Genomic DNA, 22,366 nt, shown 5'->3' with positions numbered 1-22,366 from the left:
ATGTAGAATTAACTTCAGCTTCAGTGTCTAGCAAGTGAGGTCTGTTTCAGACAGTACGGTCTAATCCCCTTACTACTGGCTGTAGTTACTGTGTGACCGCTAAACACAAACACGCAAACATACTCCGGGGTCAGTTTCAGTGAGATTGTCATTTCTAAAAAGACAGAGTCATAACCTAGCAACTGTAATACAAACAAAGATACAAGTTTTAACACAAAGGTTCTTTGTCTTGCTTTCATTGTTGATCCATGAAGTATTACTTTATGTTCTTCATTGAAATTTGATGATAACAACGCTACAGCTTCAACAAGATCTCCCTGTTCTTAAAGAGATCAGCTGATAACCGATACTTTGAGGTGACAACTCAATGACATTTAAGATCTTGTCTTACAACAGCTTAGTAGCACACTTGGTAAAGAATAGGCAATTCAGAGGGGTTGAGTCTCGCAAAAAGATTGGAAAATATTCACCATTCTTTGAGAGACTGGGTGAGGAAAATCTCCAGCAATTCCAAAATAATGACGCCCAGTGAAAGATTTCAAAATATTTGTAGATTTATCAATTACAGTGCATAGTATCCTTGAATAAGTGGCTAAATCTGGAGAAATCTCTGTACAAAAAAAGACGCATGATTTATGGCAGTGATCTTCAAGTGGAACTGTGTTGAAACAGAAGTGACTCTGTAGTGGAGCTCACTGCATGGGCTCATAAGCAACTTAGTAACCCTTGTCTCTGAACAGTTCGTAGCTGTAAATGCAGGGTGAAGCTGTTTCATGCAGTGAGTAAACAATATAGGACAACAATCTGTGAACATCAGCAAAACAGTTTTTTGGCTTTAGGGAAAATAGAAAACTTGTCCAGTGGTCGAACAAATTTTAAGTGTGACATTCTTTTTTTAAAACATTGAATCCAGAGAAAATAGGGGCCACTTGACTTTGTATCAGTTTACACTTCAAATGCCAGAATCCTTGGTGGTATTTAGATTCATAAGTGCCCTTGGTGAACTGATGCACACATCTGGAAAAGCTCCATTAAAGGGCAACTCTGTTTTTTTGACACCTGGACCTTATTTATAGGTGTGTGCATGCTCATATACTCACTTAGACAAACATCATGCAGCTAGAAGTCCTTCAGAAGTTATTTAGGATCCAACTGATTTTAGCCGCGCTTTGCAGGGGCCACGGCAAGGGAGCTTCAGCACGGGACATAATCTCTGCAAAATCGCTCATTTCGGCTAAATTTTTGTTGCCCCCTCTGAAACAATCGGGATGGCACTTCTCTTCAGGTTCTGACACTGTGGTTCCTGGCCCTTCTTCTTTGGCTTTGTGCAAATAAAGTCCTCAGGAGCAAAGCGAGCACTGCAGACTCGGTGACTGGCCCGCTTCAAATCCTCTATTTCAGTATTCGGATCCATTTTCAGTGCAACGAGCCACACTTTTAGGAATGCCGGATAGTCCAAAGGAAGCCTGTGGAAGCTAAACTTTGAAGAACTTTTCATTTTATTCAGACAAAGTGGGAATACACACTGCCGGACCAGCCGAGTGTGAAACTGCATGGATGAAATCAGCTGTACCTTCGTTTTGCGCGGCTATGACGTCTGGCGATGGATGAAAAAATATAGCCGAAATGAGCGATTTTGCAGAGATTATGTCCCGCGCTGAAGCTCCCTTGCCGTGGCCCCCGCCAAGTACGGCTAAAATTGGTTAGCTCTAAATAACTTCTGAAGGACTCCGAGCTGCACGATGTTTGTCTGAGTGAGTATATGAGCATGCATACACCTATAAATAAGGTCCAGGTGTCAAAAAAACGGATTTGCCCTTTAATGCTTCACATATACAAGTTTTGGAGCAACATGTGCTGTGTTTCAGACAATACCTCCTGCAGGGTAGATCTTGCATTTTTCAGTAAGACAACATCAAGCAACAATCTTCAGGAATTACAACAGTATGGCTCTGTATTAGAAGAGTCTTGGTGCTAAACTGGCCTGGTTAAATGAGCCAACAATTCACTTTCAAAACTTCAGAAATCAGTTCATTGGTTCCCATATATTTACAGAGTGTTGCTGATAGAAAAGATGAAGCAACACAATAATTACTTTGTCCCTGTCCAAACTAGTCCCAAAAAATGGAGGGTTTGAATAATATTCAGTAATAGCTTTTTTATTAACCTTCCACAGCAGCCCAACAGTTGTAAACATTTTTGGAAATGTTTAAAATTGTGGTTATCCAATGTGCTGTTTGTTTCTGATGGTGTTTCACTAAAAGTTGTGTTTGAGAGGCTGATTTCTCAAGAGAACATTTTGCATGAAACTCCTTGGCTGATATTTGGCTCTTTGTTGACATTTCAGTTGTCAGCACCTGCACACCACCAGCACATACAGGAGATTATACACGCCAAAGCCACCAACCCACGTGCTGTCAATGAGCTGCGCCCAGAAACTCACACACACACGCGAACACTCTGCTGTCCTGTAGGATTTAGGAGCAGTAATTAGTGATCTGTGGTGAAGTACATTTTCTCATACGCACTCATGTTCTAGCACGCCGATGGCAGATACCTCCACTGCTAGCATACTTTCCATTCACCAGTGACACACACACTTGGAGAGAAACACACATACTGTGTGATACAGCATGAGGGTAAGGTTTGAGTGCAGCTGTCTAAATGAGATAAGCTGAGTGTCTGAGATGTGATGTTGTCTTGTTGTGTTGAAGGACGTCTGTTATGTTAATCTTTAAAGCTGCTGTGAGGAACTTTCTGTTTGTGTTTTCAGCGCGTCCTGGGAACAAGGTGGTACTTCTTAGCTCTTTTGCCTGTCTTGAACTTGTCTTGAAACCAAAAGAAGCCATGTGCTGCCATCTTTTAGAAGTCAGATGTATCACTCATTTGGAACAGCCTAGGAATGTTTTTTTTCCAACTTTTCTGGAAAAACCTTCTCTGCTCATGTTGGTAAATATGTCTCATTGGTAGCAGGGCCATCCTGTGGTGTCCCTCAGAGCTCTGTCCCTGCCCCCCTTTTGTTTTCCCTCGATTAGCTCCCCTTTGGGTATCATATAAGAACTTTTAAAGTCCTACCCCTCTATGGAGATGACATTCAGCTCTAGTTGTCTTTAAAAGCTGATGAACTCTGTAAGTTGTCCATCCAGTCTCCTACTGCATGTGGACTCTGCGGATATTTTTGATAGCTTACAAATACATTGTTAATCCAGATTCTAGTATACATGGCTTAGGCACGTGTTAGCATGTAGCACAAATAGAGGCTTGTTTTCTGCTGGGTTGTACTGTGAAATGACTGTAATGTTTATTTAGTCTCACTCCCACATTGTTTCCTCAAGGTCTCCCCAAGCCTACTGTACCTCCAGCAAGCTCACAGTGCACTTATACTGCTTTTATTTTGGGAGTCAGTCAACTAGTTATTTGGAGTGAGAGAAGAGATTATGAAACACAGGGAGGAGGCTGAGAGACCTCACAGTCCTGTCAGATCGAGCCTTGCTGTATCAGGATCTCAAAAAACTTAAGCCTGGCAAAGAAACTGTTTTGATTTCTTGTCAAAGTATTTCTTACATTTACAGGTGCATTTCAAGAAATAAGGTCATTGTGAAAAAGTTCACTATTGTCCATCAGATTTTTAAGAAAGTAAAAAACTAAAGATAATTTTGGTTTGCTTGGTTTGAAGATGAGACTGTGAGTAGCTTCAAGCCAACCGGACTAAAAAGAGAGATCAGCTCGGCTTTATCACAGACAGAGAGGATCACTGCTCACAGCTAGGACTGGCGAGGTAGCTGGCTTCTCTTCAGGTTGTTGTGTCTGCCACAGGAAGTTTGTCTGGCCTTGAAACAGGCCTTCGTCCAATAGGATGGCAGCTCAGAGGAAGCTGTTGTACAGAAAAGTTGGGTTACGCTGAGCTGTTCTCAGGGTTCTTTCAGGATTCACAGCCTGACTGAGGAGGTCGCCTCAGGACACGTTGGCATGCACATCATTGTGAAGTGTTTGTCTGAATCCTCTCATGTGTTATGTAAGAAATTATTCTCTGAGAGTAATAACACTCTCTGGGTTTTTAAATGATTCTTTTTAGTTAATTTTGTGGCTTCTGTGCTTTTATTTTGAGAAGACAGTGGATAGAGTAGAGGCAAAGGAAAGAGGGTCAGGAGGAGTGAAGGGCTGCAGGTCCAATTTTTTCGCCTTATGGGCAACAGCCTCTGTGCATTATTGTTTTTTTTTATTTATTTGACCTTTATTTAACCAGGTTGGTCCTATTGAGATTAAAAATCTTTTTCAAGGGAGACCTGGCCAAGACAGGCAGCAGCAAGAAACACAAAAAGAGACAACACACATTCAATAAAACACAAGATAACGGATAAAAATCACATTCTGGGAAACAGTAACCAAGCTAAAACCCTGAAATCTCATAGAACCTGCCTCCATGTCTTTCATTTTAGGTTTAGAAAATTTAAGGACACCAGTTCCTTGAGCTTTAAGTTGTTCTGCAGCTGGTTGAAGTTGAGGTTGAAGAGTACCCCAAAGCCCTTTTCCCAATTTCTGTCCGAGCATTTGGGACAGAGAGCACAATGAGGTCGTGAGAACGCATAGAATACTTTTCTGCATGATAAAAACACATAAATAGTTGGGAAGCAGGCCAAGAATTGGCCAGCCGATCCGATAGTACAACTCACAGTGGTGGGTCAGAGGATTACAGTTCATTATTAACCTCAAGGAGGTATGGTAGGCAGTATCGACCATATGGAGACACTGTGCAGAGGCATGCATGTACAAAATAATACATAACAGGTAAAAAAGATGCAGCAATATGACACTTTTTTATATTAAAAGAAAAACACAACTTGTTTCTTAAATAAAAACCTTGCTTTAGAGTCAGCTTTTTCACAAGACACAGTACATGTGATTTAAATTTCAAAAATTAGAAGTGCTTTTCAACTGTTTAACAAAACCGGCATTCCTTAAAAGAAAAATTGATATCCTAGATTTAAATGTTTTGGTTCAGAGGCTTTGACTGTCAATATAAAGAAAAAAATGTTTACTTTAATGTATATTTCATTGTACTTTATATTGTTATTCCATCAATGTGATTTTATATTGCATTTCTTCTGTTACTTGCAGGTCAAGTCTATAGAAGCATGAGAGTTTATATACATCTATCTATATATAAGAGTCTTTAAGTGGAATGAAATATGCAAACACAATCCAAAAGTTTGAGAAGTTTGTTCCTGCAGCTGTAAGTTATATTTTCTGCATCAAAGCATGTTTGATCCCGTTATAGATTAATCTTCAGTTGATTCCTCATTTTGTTTTTAGAGCTTCTGCTTCCCTTAAAATCTAAACCATAAAAAGGAATCTGAAAGTCCCTTTTTCCTGTGCCACAGAAGGATTGTTTTTGTCTGTAAGTGTTTTATATGGAATTTATGATCTTGAGCTTTTTTGAGTATCTGTTCTCTATTTTGTCTCTCGGTAAAATCATGAGTTTGCTAATTTACAGAATGAGGTAGGATGGGCACTGTGACTGTTAAGCTGACTTCTTCGCAGCTGTAGAGTTGTTACTCTACTGCAACTCCTGCAATCACATCCCGAAGTGTCCCTAAGGAAAAAACTGAACCCTGAATTTATCTGGATGTTGATCAGCAGCGTGAGAATGTGTATGAATAAGATTAGTTTATACATTACCTCCACATGACAGCTTCACAGATGCTCAGTGTGGTCTTTTATCTTGTCCCTCCTGCAGTTGAAAGCTGAAGTTTTAAGTTTTGCATGAAAAGGCAGAGACATCACACAGTTAAAATTTTGTGTGTCTGCAGGTTATTATCTGGATGATTCTCCACAAATGTTTGTGAGTTTTCTCTCCCATGAATGGGCTCTATTGTGGAAGAGCAGGCCTGGCTGACACAGATTCCTGCCTCAGTAATGGAGCGGATGAGTGAGACAAGGATCAGTGTTTACGGGACATACACAGTCCAGTTGTGTGTGGAGGGAAACTTGGGCAGTGATGTGGAGAAAACAGGCCTGTGGGCAGAGAGAGGGAAAGACTCTGAGTCTCTCTGTGTGAACTGACGTGGAGGAGCAGTTTGCCAGAGGCTGAAACTGTAGAGCTGCGTGCAGTTGGGCTGAGGGACTGGAAGGTCACGAGTCTGAGAAACTCTTCTCAACAAACTTCTTTCAGAACACACACACACTAGCAACACTTATACTCCCATATAACTGTGTCTGCTTTACAAGTTTTGTAACTTAATGCTTTTTAAAGGCTCACCAAGGTGATCTGTGTTTACGTCTATGTGCAAACAGAGCAGGAAGGTGCGATCACAAGTAGTCTCTGGAGACGCATTTGGAGATACATGATGATGCCAAGAGTGAATAATTTTACTCAGAGCTTTCTTCTTTCTCTCTCTTTTTCTACCTAAAGTCTTTTTTCCAGCCGCCATCATTCGGTGCTGTAAGTCCGACCCCAAAATGTCTTCCAATGGGGACCTCAGTGAGCTGGGCAGCTCCGACAGCTTCTGGGAGGTAAAGCATCAACACACACCACACATGCTGGGAAACATCCACTGTTAAGGATGTGAGAATGTCTGATCTTAATTTCCCTAAAATGTGACACGTCAGTTTATTCTATAAATTTAAAACCGATCACAAAGACACCGAACAGCTGTAGCGCAAACTGGAACAGACGTGTTGTTACAGAGAGATACAGTTTACATTTGGAGATGGAAGTTTTGACAAACACGGTGCAGTAAGTGTACAGAACTGAAGCTTAATCCCACTATTAACCTTAAATAACTTACCATCAGATGTATTTAAACATCATATAAAAAGGTCAATACATGGCTGACAGACTAGCTTAGAGGAGCAGACGGAAGTCCAAGCACTCGGGGTGTCAGTGTGTGGTGTTTAAATAGAGACACAGACACATAATGAGTCCCTGCTGACTGACTGCTGGCTTCACAGCCTCCATCTGGAAAAATGATACACCTTAAACTCTGCTCTCTGTGTCCTCTTCACACTTCCCTCTATTTTAGTGTTAGATAAATCATCAGAAGTCTGCCAAACATCCTGCCAGGTTGACATGCTAACATCTGCCACACTAAAAATAGTGTATCATTCAATGAGCTGACAGACTAATATCAAAGCGGCTTTCAAAGATGTGCACCAGTTGAAGTCTGCATGTGGAGGCCAGTGTGACTGTCTACTGAAATGTGTGTGTTTGGTTTTTATCTGCAGCCTGGAAACTACAAAAGAACAGTGAAGAGGATAGACGATGGTCACCGGCTGTGCAACGAGCTGGTCAGCTGTTTCCAGGAGAGAGCAAAGATTGAGAAGAGTTACGCTCTGCAGCTCAGCGACTGGGCCAAGAAGTGGAGGGGTGTCGTGGAGAAAGGTGAGCTGAAAACGGGCATCTTGGATTACAGCTGCAGCAAATGCACGCTCTTTTTAGGGCTTTTCATGAAACTAAAATGTGGGCAAACTTTTAATTTAGCAAAAAATAAGCAATCCGTATTCATCAGCTTTTTATTCGCCCATTTTTGTGCGAAATTATTAAAAATGTACCAAATTTGGAACATAAATATGAGCCAAATAATTGTTTTTGGACAGACTGTGCGTGTAACTTCCTCCATTAATGTGGCCAGCTCACAGTCTTGGTCTCAAAAAGATCAGGTCATAGAAAAATCAACCAAAAAGGATGAATTATCCCCATTTTTTCCCGTATATATAGGGCAAGTAAAAGTGTTAGACCGTATTCTTTTCCTTCTTCTCCTCAGGGCCTCAATATGGTACTCTTGAGAAAGCATGGCACGCCTTTATGCAGGCGGCCGATCGACTCAGCGAGCTTCATCTAGACCTGCGGCAGCGGCTGGCAGGCGAGGACAGCGAGAAGATGCGAGTCTGGCAAAAGGACGCTTTTCACAAGCAGATGATTGGAGGCTTCAAGGAGACGAAGGATGCAGACGACGGCTTCCGCAAAGCTCAGAAACCCTGGGTCCGCAAACTGAAAGAGGTGAGGGCTTCTGGGGGGGTTTGACTTCACTAAAATGAAGATTGTTTTTATGCAGTGTCGATTAAATGGGCTAAGGGGCGCTTTGCTGCAGGATCCTTTATCTTTAGCTGAGCGTATGTTTTTTTCCCTGTTGAAAAAAACTTTTGAGCAGCATCTAAAATTTTTTTTAAGCCCATGCAATCATATATAGATGATCCATGTCTTTGCCGAATGTTTGTTATAAAGAAGATGATTACAGATCTTCTCAATTTTACTCTAAGCAAACTCCACCAGCATCAGAAGCTGGTAGGAGGAAACAAACAGCCATTGCAGGCCCCAACACACCTTCACTTATCAGAGGTATGTTTGGGCCTGCAGGCTACCTTAAAGTAAGGAGGTAACAATGAAATCTAAAGAGTCCAGGGACAAGTGTTCAATCAGGCTCTGAGTGGATTTCATTGAATGTGTCAATAAGGAAAAATTATGCATTTTGGGAAGACTTACAACATGTGTGTGGGTCTGTGTTTCTGTCCCAAGGTGGAGTCTTCGAAGAAGAGCTACCACCAGGCCAGGAAAGAGGAGTGGACAGCAGTTACCAGGGAAACCCACGCCAAGGCCGACCCAACCAAGTCACAGGAGGAAGTCCGCAAATACACAACCAGGGTGGAGCGCTGCAACCAGGAGGCAGAAAAAGTACAAAGCCAACACACACACACTCAGAACACACACCAAGTCCCTGGTGTAGCTCCTCTTGTAGCAGTCTGGGTGTGTCAGTGAGTCCAGAAAAACATACCTGTGTGTGTTTTTAACTTTTAAAGCATGACCGGGCTTGTCTCCTTCATTCCCAACACAAAATCAAGTGCTGCAGGTCCTGAAGAGGGAAAAATCCTGAAAGTGACTCAGAAACTGTGTGTACAGAGTTCATCCTTTACAAAGAGCTCTTAAAGAAAATATTCACAAGAAAATGAAATCCGTTATCATGAATCATCTGATAATTTTGGGAGATAAAGGACTCTGGAGGACATTAGACAAATGTGATGTTAGCTGATATTGTTTATTATTGTGATAAGAGTATAAAGTGTCATGAATAGACAAAAGTTAGGAAATATTAATAGAATAAAAACAATGCTACTTAATAAATTTATGATTTATTGTGCGGGAGTGTGAAGGGATAAATTGGGACTGTTGGGGCCAAATCAGGTGAGACAGTGTTGTGTAAAAACAGACCCAGAGGGAAGGACACACCTGCACAGGATTAAAAGTAACACACTTTTAAATAAGCTGAGTTACTTCTATGTATAATAAACAGAAACTCTTATTCAAAACACAGAGATATTGTTTCCTTGATCACATTAACTTAGTTTGAACAGTCACAGCTTCTCAGTAGAAGCTGTAACAGGCTGACACTTGAATGAAGTCCCTCACAGTGGGTGAGCAAATCAGCCATCAGCCTTTATGCTAAACATTTGAAAACTCAGTTTCCTTCCACAAACATTTTCTTCTGTTAGTTTTAGGATAACTTTGAGATTAGACACAGCTGAAGGATGTGTTTGTGTGTTTTTGTGTTCAGGCGAAGGAGCGCTACTCGAAGGCTCTGGAGGAGCTGAATCGCTGTAACCCTCGGTACATGGAGGACATGGAGCAGGTGTTCGACCTCACACAGGATGCAGAGCGGAAGAGGCTGCGCTTCTTCAAAGAGCTCCTGCTGGACATCCACACACACCTCGACCTGTCCACCAAGGACGGGTAGGCCACAAACACACACAGACACACACTCATGTCCGCACAAACATCAGGGAAACAGGGTGATTGTGTGGTTTTTGGTCCATGACTCATAAGAAAGGTATGCAGATATGTGTGTGTTTACACAGGAGTTAATAGAAAACTAACAGTGTTGTCCATTAACCACTGACCTTTTTATTCTGTTTAAAGGAGCTTCTGGTACCAAAGCAACTTTGATTTGAAGACCAGCAAGTTCTTTGTTCAAATATAAAACAAAACAGATTTTTTTTTAAAGTTTGTGAGGACAAAACTTTCTCATACAATAATAAGATTGATTGGGAAAAAATCACCCAGTTACAGGTTTACATTTAGCTGTTTGCTTTTTATTACCATGTAGTCTATACAAACAGATTGTTGGGTCTCAGAAATGTAGTTTAACAGAAAATTGATAAGGTTCCCAGTCTGGCCCCAGTAATGACAGACCAGCCGTCCCCCTTCAGCTCAGACTGAGTGCTCTTAAACTGGAGTTTTTGGAGTCTCTGTAAAGTGAACTACAATGTGCACATTTGTCCTGGAGCTGAGCTCAAATCGAGGCAAACACTTGATAAAAGGTTTAAATTGATCTGTGTTGTTTTAACTGCCTGTTCGCGAAGAGACTGGAATGCTTCACTAAATGCAGCTTAAATTTCACAACACCGCAGTCACATTGAGGAGATAAGCCAAAGCTGACCTGATAACCTGATATCTGTTCTTAACCAGTGTCTCTGCCATTTATTTTTAGATACACCACCATCTGTGACACCTTTAAATTGTTTTTTTATTTTCCTGTTAAGTGTGCAAAATCAACCATGTTGAGAAGACTCAATCAACATGAAAACTATCAGAGAAAATACTGTTAGAAATGCAGCTAGTTTGACTGAAGAGGTGTTATTTTTTATAAATTCTTAATCTTAAAAGAAAGATCTTTGAAAGTTATTTTTGTGGTTTTTATGCCTTAAATGATAGAGGAGAAGATAATGAGTAGAGTAGGAAAAGGGGCGAGAAACAGACCACTGGCTGGACTCAAACCTAGGTCAACCACTCAAGGGCGAGCCTCATGGGGCGTGACCTCGACTGTCAGGCCATCTGCGCCTCAGGAAAGAAACTTTAAAACTGGCAACTTCCTCAAGAAACTCTTAGCAACTCTTATGCTTTGTTTCCGTATTTGACTCTTATAAGTAAAAATGTTTTTGTGTAATAAGTACAATAATATGAAATATGAAAAAAAAATCCTCTGTGGCTACACTTTCTAATACTTGTCTGCCATAAAAGGTTTACAAAAATGAAATCCATGTATTTATAAAACAATAAGTATAGCAACATATTCAATATGAACCACTACCTGCCTCACTATAAAAGTACACTGTAAACACGGGATAAAGAAGGAGGATGAGGATGAGGAGGGAGCAGATGTGAAGACATGATGATTGACTTTCACTTCCTCCAACAGGTTTAAAAGTCTGTACCGGGACCTGGATCAGACCATCCAGGCAGCCAATGACCACGAAGATCTGCGATGGTGGAGGAACACCCACGGACCGGGCATGAGCATGAACTGGCCACAGTTTGAGGTGTGTACACACACACACAAACTCAAATTCTAGCCTCTGCTCCAGATTATGATGATCTCTGTGACTTCTTTCATTCATGATTTTCCTCAAACATCTCGATAAAAACAAGGAGAAGCATCGAGGGGAACTGCTGTGGTGTGTTTCAGACGGGCTGAATTTCAAACAGGCTGACAGTGAAAGACTTGTTGTGAGACTGAGAGCTCTGAGTGGGGTCAGGAATGTCTGAACACACACGAACACACACACACACACATATACACACACATGCAGGACTGTGTGGCTCTCGGTGGAAATCTACAGCTCTGACCGTGGCGTTTGCAGACTGGGCCACTGAGGACAAACAAATATTTACAGATATGAAGAAACAACAGAAGCTGGTGTAGAAATGCAATTTCTGTGTAGAGTTAGAGGAAGGGATGTTCCACAGCCACTGCTATCATATTAGTAACCAGGTTTATTGGTGAAGAAAACTATTCATATGAGTATGACCCTCATTTATCTTATTTAATTACTTTTCAACAGTAACAATAATTTTCCACAAATATTAAGCTGATACATCTTTTACAAAAGAACCCATAAAAGTTTGATTTTAAAGAATGAAATGACAATTTTTAATAAACTCTTACATCTCAAAGCTCAAAAGTTGGTGAGATGTTTATTTTGATGAATAACGGCTCCACGCCTTTGTGAATCCAGCCTGAGGATGATATAACCGATTGTGATCAGTTACACACAGGAATGTCCACACCCTCCTCTCTCCCTCGCTTTGTCCCTTTTTCTCAATGAAGGCGCTGTTGTTCCGTCCTGTTTGCTGTTCGAGAAAAGATCTGCAGATTCAATTTTCAGCTCATAATAGAGATACAATCATCTGAATTCCTGTCTGCCTCCCACCTTCCACTTTTATTCTTGGCAGTGACACACTGATGAGTGTGTGTTTGTGTGTGCTCGTCGTTCCTGACCGGGTCTTAAAGTTTCAAGTTTTACAAAAGACTCGACACATGATACAGAAACTCAGCAAATGGACCAAAGAAAGTCTGAGAACAGTCTGATTTCTTGAAAAACAAAATCTAAAGACTCAGAATGTCTCAGTAGCTCATCCACACTCAGCAAACTGATTGTCAGTTTGTGCTCTGTCACTTCATAGCTGCAGAGATTGTTATCTGAGGCGGATCAGCTGCATGAGAAGAGTCCGAATACACACTTTAATGGACACCAAAATGCAGCACTGACTGCCAGATATCACATACTCAGTGTTTTAATTTTTCTTATTATTTACTTTCACCCGTAAACGTACACTCTCATTCAGCACCGGTGCATCTGATGGTACTAGATTCTGATTTCTCTCTTATATGCTAAAATCTCTAATGCAGATCAAAAAGTCTTGAACGAAAAAAGAAAACCTGTTTCACCATCTACAGTTATCATATAACTATTGGGGTTGTCACTTAAACGTGTTAATTTGATTAATTACACCGTAGATTAATGCGTAATAAAAAATTAACCAGATCAGCTCATTAGCTGCCAGCCATTGCCAGCGTATTTTGAACAATCTTTCAAGACCCAAAAATTGTTTTCTATGACTATGTAAACACCAAAACTACCTGAGAAGAGTGAACTCTCTTCTTTTGTGTGTCTCTTCCTATTTTTGATCCAAAAAAAATGACGAAAAATACTTTTTTCCATTTATCTCGGGCGCTCCATCCTTTGATCCTCGCCATTATCTCCGTCGTCTTTTCTCACAATGCTGAAAAATATTGTTTACTTCTATAGACGCAGTAAACGGTTGCAGTCGAATTTACATCTTGTCGACATCTATGGCAGCGAAAACAGACATTTTAATATTGGCCAGTTGATAAAAAAGTGAATTCACAAATCTTCTCTTCTTCGTGTATTTATGTGATTAGTCATGCACTACAATTTAGTGATGTCCTGGAATTCAGATTCTTTATTTGGGATTAAAATGTGACTACTCAGATTGACAAATTACAAATCCTATAATTAGTTAGATTAATTTTTTTAACTGCTTGGCAGCACTCTTAATTATTTTACTTCTGATTCAGGGTTGTTTCGCTCACATTCTTACTTCAGCTGCAGGAAATGCTTTGTTATGTAATGTGGATGTTTTGCTGCATCGTGCCTCTCTTAAGCTTGTAAGCATGTTTGAACATTGACCTTTACGTCGGCTCTCTAATCTTTGCATTCAGAAATCTATAAGCTGATCTGAAAAATGTGTTTCAAGGGAAACCTTCAAACTCTGATCCTTCCTGTTCCTTCACAAACAATGTGAACACACAAACACATGATACCAAATTGATTTTCCAAAGATATCCAACATTTGGAGCTGCCTTTTAAAAACTTTTAGTGTACCCAATAATGAAAATCCTTCCTCTGATTAGCTTCCTCTGTTTTTCAGAAGTTAAAAACAAGAGACAGAGAGGGAGTTAGGGGATGTTTGCTGAAAGAAATGAAACTCTCTGGTCCTCTGAGGAACCTCCTGGTGTTCCCTCAACACAGCTCACACGCAAACAGGGAGCCATTGTCTGATACACTTAAACACGTTTTTATTTTCAGTGCTTTTGAGTACTCCAGTCTTTTAAATCCAACTCCTTGTCTTCGTATTAAACATTGAAACTTTCAGGCTTTTAAAAAGGAAGGAGGAGCAAAATGTCCTCTGTGTTAATCGTTTTTGAGACGCTGTTCATATCTGGTGCTACTCCTGTACCTGTAAGGACATTCTGTTCACACACCTTCTGTAGCAGTGATAGTTTGGAGGTCGTCTGCGCTTTGCTGAGACGGTAAATACTAGTAATCGTATCCTCAGCCACCTCTCCTGTCAGCACCCTGTTATTACATCCAGAGTGTGGTCCTACGTGTGTTTTTGTCTGGGTGTGTCCTGATCAGACTACACTAACTAATCAGTCTGAGAAGATTTGGCAAATTTTTCATTGGTGTAGCTCACAAACTCAGCTCTGTTGTTCACCCCACAAATGCATGTTTCCTACAAATGTGCTGTTGGAAAGAAAAATGTCCTTACTTTTAGTGCAAAGTTGATAACTCTGTTGATTGGCTTAAAATTAGTAAAGGTTAACACATGTCATAAACACAGCTTAAATGAGGAGATTTGGGGGAAATTTTTATCATTTCTAGAAGGAGACAAAGCAATAGGTACCTTCTCACTCTTCTCTTTAAAAAAATGAGATGTCATGTCTTTATCGACTTATTACATGAAAGATTTAAGAGCCCTTGTTTTTATTATTGCCATATTTAGTGTACCATGTGTAAAAAATAACAAAAACATTTGTTTAAAGTAGGGCTGAGCAATTTTGGAAAATAATCGAATTGCGATTTTTTTGGACCAGTATCGCGATTGTGATTAAGCTTGCGAATTTTTTGGGGGGTGACGTTTATCTTCTACATTATTCACTGAACACAAGATAAATCTTTCTATAGTATGACCAACATGACAAAGGATACTGTCAACTCATAAACAATTCTTTCCTGTAGGCCAGGCCTGCATGTTATTATAAAATTAGATAAATTGATGGATGAATTGATGAAAATAACATACTTTTATTTAACTATTACAATCACAGTAGAAAATTTTATGGTTGATTTAACATCACATCTTGTAGACATGTAATATTTTTGCCAGAAAAACCAGCATATTGACTTTTGCTGGGTTTAAGGAAGAAAGAGTACAAGTTACTATATTCCCTAAAGGTCTTTGTACAGAGGAATATTTTTTTAATTTCATTTTTTTAAATTGCATCCTTTGCGATTTGCAAATGGTGCTCTTTTACATTGCGATGTCTGTTTCGATTCAGTTCATTGTCCAGCCCTAGTTTAAAGATGAACACATCTCTGCTTTTTATCATTTCAAGTTAAGAATTAAATCTTTGTTTGTGTTTTTTTCTACGCAGGAGTGGTCTCCAGAAGCCAGTCGCTCCATCAGCAGGAAGGAGCGAGGAGGCGACTCTGAGGACAACGTGGTCACTCTCACCAACATTGTCCCCTCAGGTGGAGGAGACGCCTCGCCCAGTCCCATCACCGTGGATACAGGCAGGTAGGTCGACACCTCCCCGTCTGCTGTGGATGGATTATAACAATCCACGCTGTCACACTGTTTTATTACAAGACAGGATAATCTTTGCCATGCTTTCAGTGTAAATAAAAGAGTTGCATCACCTCTCAAAGACTGCATTTTTCCGCTGCTGGATAATTAGCAGTGTGTGTGTGTGTGTGTGCGTACACGTGTGTGTGTGTTCCAGACAGATAGAGGTACACCATGTGGTTTAGTTTGTTGTCTTGTAGTCACCCTGAGGAGTTAACATCCTGAGCATAACACACTGTAATTAGAAGCTGCCTCTGTAAGAGAGTGTGTGTGTGTGTCTAACAGATTAAGCTGCTTTCTACATTTTAGCAGCTCAAAATTTCCTCAAAAGTAACACACATTTGGCTGAGAGTCACTTGCTCTACTTTTTGATCTAATCCTCCTAAAATCCACCCTTTGACTCCACTAAATCTTTTCAGAAGTCTTTGAAATATTCCCCGTTTTATATTTTTCAATGAATGGAGGGCTGACAGCAGGAGACCAGAGCTAAGATTAAACTCACTTTGTGTCACTTTCATCATCTCTTGGCGCAGTGCTACAAACCTGTTAACTGCTATTATGAAAGACAAGTGAAAGGATTATGTTTGAGTGCCATTTCCATTCTATCAAGGGATCTCTTTCTTCTTATAGTGCATTATATTTACTGTAAAACCAAACAAAAAACAACCGAATAGGAAATCTTGAAAACTAAAAGGAGTTTCTCCTCTGAAAAACTAACTCTTAAATCCCTCTGTGAGTCATCAGCTCTTCACAGCATGAAGTCCACCCTGCAGAAACCTTTACACACTCCTTTTTCCACTTGATATCCATGAAAATGCCAACTGTGGTTGCCTGGAGATGTGTCAAGCAGCCTCAGATCTTCTCGTAGTTAATTTACAACACCTAGTAAAAGTGGTAGTGCAGACAAAAATACACTTCTACTACTACAACAACCACTTTACCTCACTGTACAAAAAGTTCAAAGATGAATTGAATATGAAAAAGAAAAAACTTTAAACTGATGATTTAGGTGATTAAAAACTGCCCTTAAATGGATTCTTGAGATGAACAGTAACCTGGAGGTAAACTATTACTGCAAAAAACTGAAATCTTATCACGTGTTTTCATCTTATTCTAAGTAAAAAATTGTCTTATTATACTCAGTATGAGCCACATTCAACTTATCAGTCCAGGAATTGTCTTGTTTTAAGACACAAATGAGGTCTGAATTACTTATAACAAGTTAAAAATATCCACCAGTGAAATAAGAAAATTGCTAGAAAATTTGCTAAAACTAAAATAATATCTTAATACAAGTAATTTTTCTTTTGTTTCATTGGCAGATTTTTTTTCTTGTTACAAGCAACTCAGACCTCATTTTTGTATTTAAATAACTTGAATTAAGACATTTTTCTAGACTGGTCAGGTGAACGTGGCTCACATTAAGTCTAACAAGAAATCTTCTACTGAAAATAAGACAAAAACACCTGACAAGATTTCAGTTTTTCCATGTGGTTGTCACGCTTTTTATTAGCATATCGTAAAAATTAGATTTACAGAATTGCATTCAGGAGCTGGTGAATCATCGCTGTAACAGTATTCTTCTCTCACAGGGTGAAAGATTATTCATCAGACTGGTCAGACGAGGAGAGTCCTAAGAAGACGCTGGCTGTGAACGGCGTTGGAGAGGCGGGGGATGAGGAGGAGGATCAGGTAGACGGGGTGCGAGTCCGAGCGCTGTATGATTACTCAGGCCAGGAGGCCGATGAGCTCAGCTTTAAAGCAGGTATTAACACTTACTAATGCTAACTGAGGAGAGGCATCACAGGGGCGAGTAGTGAGGTCTGGTTTGATCTACGCTGGTTTTAATACAGCTGATGTTTCATTTAATGTATCTAAACAGTAAAAGCAGAAATCCCCCCCTTCCTCCTGTGATGCCTCCTCCTTCATCCACACATTTACCCACACTCATGTTGAGCTCAGTTTCTGACATGAGCACTGATGATGGGATGCTGTAAGACTGTGATGAAGTGTGGGGCTGCCTATAAAACACACTTATTACAGCTTCAGTCTAGACGTCAGGACACGGCTGTGATCTTGAGCTTTATCTGTAAGTCGATGAATCCATCTGAGTCACAGGAGAGAAAAAGCTTCAGTTGATCTCTAAAGGTCATGCTTTTGTTTGACTCAAGAAATGAATAAACTGTGAACACAAGTTTGATTCATTTCTGAAACAAACTACTTTAACTGTAAAGAAACTTTATTATTTCTGTGAATTCAGATGAATCATTGACAGAAAGTTTCAGATAAAACAAGCGTTACTGCTGAATGTGTGCAGTTGTGACAGAGCTGATGTGTGAGCAGCTTAAAACCACTCAGCTCAAAAAAAAAAAAACATAATAAAAGCATTTTGATTCATTTGAATTTCTAATTAAATATCTTAAAAGATGCTTTTATTTGTTGACTGGGTCAAATTTTTGTGTTCAGTTAAAACGAAAATTGCTTTATATAATATATACTTTACCTACCCTGCAGAAGAAACGTTGCTGGAAATTTACCCTTAATTGTTTGGTTGTATCTTTCTGATGTGATGCATGATCATTCTTCTGTGTAACTAGAAAGAATTCTCAATGTGTGCATCATGTAATCATGAATCAGAGTCAACTCAGCTTTATTTAAAGGAACTAGGAAGAGTTTTTATGTCTGGATTTAATGACTGCTTTGAAGCCAGTAGTGTTTCTCTATGAGAAAGGCTACATTTCCCATGAGCACCATGCACCCATTGTGGCTCTGCCCAAACAATGCTTTTGTTGTAAAAGCAAATTAATGAACACAGGTCTTTTTTTAACACTCCTGTCTCTTTAAATCAACTTGTTTTGCAGGTTGCAGGTTGCAGACTGATTATGTCATGTTTCGCTATTAGATCCATAAAATGATTTACTGTTACAACAACAAAACTTGGTAAACTCTGGTTTATTACGATTAGTTTGGTTTTAAAGGTGATCAGAAATACCAGTTTAACATTATCCATCGCAGCTGCAAGGAATGTTTTCAATATTCCTTCACATTTTAAGTGTGAATGATCAGTTTTGAGAGAAAAAATTCAATCTCAAGTATCCTGAAGCATTTTTAAGATATTAAAAGACATTAAAAGTCAGTTACCTGTGGTTGTCTGAGGCCCTCAATGAGCTCTTCTTGTCCCTTTAAACAGTCTTCATAATGTGCTCGGGGTCTAGCAAAGTCTAGGTACAAGTTGGTGAGCTATAAGAACAAAACCAGCAAAAAAGGGTTTGGGTGAAAGTATTCAGGTATTTCATTTTATGAGTTTTTGATGAGAGACTTTTCTGGAGACTGACTTTTTCTTTAGGAGCAGAAAGGAATCTGGAGAAGGTGCTGCAGCAACTCATACTGTTCTTTCTACACTGGAAAAAAAACAGTTTGTCTTATTTGCAATTAAAAAATATATATTTTTAGACTTAATATGAGCCACATTCAACTGACTAGTACAGAAAAATGTCTTGTTTCAAGTAATTTAAAGAAAAAAATGAGGTCTGAGTTGCTTGTAACAAGTAAAAAAAATCTGCCAATAGGACAAGAGAAAAATTACTTGTATTAAGACATTATTTTAGTATTAATCAAATTTTTCTTCTTCCATTGACAGATTTTTGTTTTTTGTTTTTTACTAGTTACAAGCAATTCAGACCTCATTTTTTTCTCTTAATAACTTAAAACAAGACCTTTTTTTGGACTGGTCATGTGAATCAAGTGTAACAAGACATTTTCTACTTAAAAAAGGACAAAATCACTTGATAGGATTTTGTTTTTTCCAGTGTACCCCTGCAGAAAGATTGCAAGAGGCCTTGTGTTGGTTTCTCTGCTGGATTTTCACGACGTAGCTGTTAAAAAATGAAATATCTCCAGCATTAATCATATGCCAAACATACCCATGGTATGGAACAAATTTAAGCAGCATTCAGTCTCTTTTTTTTAATACAGTTCAAGATTAGCCCACTAGCAGGGAGGACACTCAGAAAACCCTTCACGTCTCTATCCTGGTCCTCGTCTTTTTCAGCCCTCTGAGGTTTGATACTAAAGCTGCTTTTCCACTCAGCAGGATATTGGCTCTGCTTGCTTGGAGCTGCTGCTGGTTTTCCAACCCAGACACCAGGTTTTAAATGAACCATGGTACACTGATCTTTGACGACAAAAAGATACTCCAGGATCTGCTAATACAATACAGTATCAGTGATGTGCTGCAAAACTGAACAGTGACAAACGAGAAGGTGAAAAGCACATTAAGGTGGATGAACTCACTCAGTCAGGTTTGTCAGGTGACAGAAGCTCCAGCAGGGGGTAAAGTTCCTGTCTGACTCTGTGCAGCTTTAGTCTGTCGTCTGTTTGCCTCACAAGGTTAAAAACAGAAAGCTCAGAGAGTCTACGTGAACTGATTGAGCCACGGGGGAGAATCTTCAGTTTGGAAATCTTAGCCCAGCTCAGCTCTGCTTAACATGAACAAGGAGAAGACGACAGACGAACTGCAACAGGAAGCCTCGTATCCTAAACTGTTGATTATCATGAATGAAAACTTTCTCTAAAACTGTTTTGCTTCATTATCATACGCTCACAGGTGAAGAGCTGCTGAAGATGGGTGAGGAGGACGAGCAGGGCTGGTGTAAAGGACAGCTGAGCAGCGGCCAGGTCGGCCTTTATCCCGCCAACTACGTCCAGCTTATCCCCACCTGATGCCCCGCCCCCTCAGTTCACCTAGCCAATGGTACAGTGACACTCAAGATGCCAGGACCAATCAGAAGCTGTTAGCGCTGACATGTAGACACAACCTCTGTGAAACCAAAAGGTTTTTGGTGTCTGACTGTCAGGTTCATCACAGAGATTTTGTCTTTTTTTTTTTTCCTTTTTTTTAGCTGTGTTTTGAAAAGCAGTCGGTGGAAAAGTCCACTTGATGTTTACTCAGTCTGAGGTCAATGACAGTTTTGTTTAAAAGAAGCAGAAAGAAGTCTTTGGAGATCTGCCAATGTGAACGGACAGTAAACTTCACCTGCAGGTCTCTGACTGGACAATACATCTTTACCCTTTTACATTTCTCCTTTCCTGTTACAGTTTGAAAAAGCTTGTTTGATTGAAAATGATTTGGCTTGGGTTAGGGATCAGCAGCAGCAGCATAGCTCAAAGAAGAACACAAGAATGGCAAAAAACAAAAACTCTTGTAAAATTTGAGACTTACATTTCAAGAGTTTGTTTTCCCAGCAGTGTACAGCAAGGAAATGTCTGATTAAGGAAAAAAAAGTTGACAACCGTACAATAACAGAGGTTTAGGTAACTGTTGTTTCCTGGAAAAAAAAAAAAATTCTTCAAATCAATAATTCTTTTGCCGGATTTTTGAACTCAAAATGTATCCGAACTATCATCCAGGAGTGAGAGCCTGCAGCTTATGCAGTTTCAGCCTGATCCATCAGATGCTCAGCGAATACAGTAGTGTGCTTTCTTTACACTCTTCTTACTTGTAAGTAATTCAGTTGATAGAAAAAGGAAAAAAAAAACCATAAAGCACAATTTCCACCTTGAATGAAACTCCCCAGGTGCATGTCAGCATCACAAACCTTAAACTGTTACTGACAATGGCTGGTAAAAACTGAAGGTCAGTGTTTGGGCTCTACTCTTGCTGTCTGTTAGCTGCCTGTATGCCAAGCTCATACATCTTGCAGTTTGGTGTAGTGTTTTCTTGAGGTATCAGTTGTGTCATCTTTCAAGGAAAAAGGTAACAAGTGTAATTTTCAAAAATGAAAGCTTTAAATTTTCACATTCAAGACAAAATCAACTCATAACTTAAAATAAACATCTTTAATATGAAAAAATGACTAGAGGCTGTTCCAAAAGATATTCGCCCTATTATCAAACCTTTTTCTCCTGTAAAGCAACCTCTAGTGGCCATCAGAGGAACTGCAGCTTCTTTACTTCTTATTCCGGTGGAAGCTGAAGACTGAACTTAGTGCCTTAGTTGAGTGTGGAAGTATCACCGCAGCCCCCTTCTGTCTGATTAAGGAATTACATCATCATCTACATCAACCTGTTGGAAAAAACACCAGAACCTGCTGTTACCTGGATTTACTGTGTTAACTTTGATTATGCATGCAGCACGTGATTGGCTGTAAACCTTTTCAAGCCCCTCCCCTCCCTGTTCAGCTTAAAGATGTCTGCTCAGTTGTTTTGTAGACGTCTATGTGTGACACTGAATTCACTTCCTCTTCTTTTTTATTACTGATAGTTATAAGCTTCTGATAAATATCTGTTACTTTAAGATTTTTAAGTAGCATTTTTACAGTCATCTTCTTTGTATCTGATTTATTTTCCTCTTTGATTTAGCGATCATTCTCCCGTTTGATCCAGCAGACGCAGAGAGAGAGTCAAATTTTTTATTTCTACCTGTGGATGGTGGTTTGATGCTGGTCCGAAAGATCTGATCATCATTGTTGAGGTTTGGGGTGTTTTATGTTTCAGTTTGTATTTTTCTTTTTGCTCCTGAAGGAGTGTTCTCTGTCCTGCTGATCGGAGCATTTCTAACAGTTAAGCTAACACTTGTAGATGTCCAGATAAAAGAAAACTAACAATCCTGTGCTGCTTCTTTGGATGCTTCACTTTTCTTTACAGAAATGTAACGTGTACAGAACATAAAGTGGGAAGCAACAATAAATGGCTTTCTTCATCTGAGAGTTTTACAGACTGCTTTTGTGTCGTGAAGTAATTAAAACAATATGGGCGCAATAACTGAAATTTCTTGGGTTGTGGGAATGAAATAATATCTGTATTTTTTCTTTAAAGGGGACATATCATGCTGATCCCTGATTTAATGCTTACATATAATATAATAAATTTGAAAACAAGATCTTTCACCCCCTGAATTTTCAAAAAATGAGATATTGTATTTTTTCTGATGTCCTAGAACGAGAT

At 39.6% G+C, this 22,366-nt stretch overlaps 1 protein-coding gene across 2 annotated transcripts in view; it reads left to right on the top strand.

The window, feature by feature from the left end:
• pacsin3 (protein kinase C and casein kinase substrate in neurons 3) overlaps positions 1–22,121 on the top strand; it is a 34,744-nt gene extending 12,623 nt beyond the window's left edge. For both annotated transcript variants that reach the window (XM_074666886.1, XM_074666885.1), the window contains 9 exons: positions 6,413–6,513; positions 7,225–7,381; positions 7,764–7,999; positions 8,516–8,671; positions 9,549–9,724; positions 11,190–11,310; positions 15,231–15,373; positions 17,014–17,186; positions 20,028–22,121. In XM_074666886.1, coding sequence (XP_074522987.1) covers positions 6,460–6,513; positions 7,225–7,381; positions 7,764–7,999; positions 8,516–8,671; positions 9,549–9,724; positions 11,190–11,310; positions 15,231–15,373; positions 17,014–17,186; positions 20,028–20,143 — 1,332 coding nt within the window. In that variant the 5' untranslated portion in view covers positions 6,413–6,459 and the 3' untranslated portion in view covers positions 20,144–22,121. The remainder of the gene's footprint in view (positions 1–6,412; positions 6,514–7,224; positions 7,382–7,763; positions 8,000–8,515; positions 8,672–9,548; positions 9,725–11,189; positions 11,311–15,230; positions 15,374–17,013; positions 17,187–20,027) is intronic.
• The last annotated feature ends 245 nt before the right edge of the window (positions 22,122–22,366 follow it).

The sequence above is a fragment of the Halichoeres trimaculatus genome, unplaced genomic scaffold (assembly GCF_033239565.1).
Source record: "Halichoeres trimaculatus isolate MK-OKI-2021-1 unplaced genomic scaffold, fHalTri1.1 fHalTri1_scaffold_3, whole genome shotgun sequence".
Classification (NCBI taxonomy): domain Eukaryota; kingdom Metazoa; phylum Chordata; class Actinopteri; order Labriformes; family Labridae; genus Halichoeres; species Halichoeres trimaculatus.
Note: the sequence above shows the minus strand (reverse complement) of the source record. Positions and strands in the feature narration are given on the sequence as shown.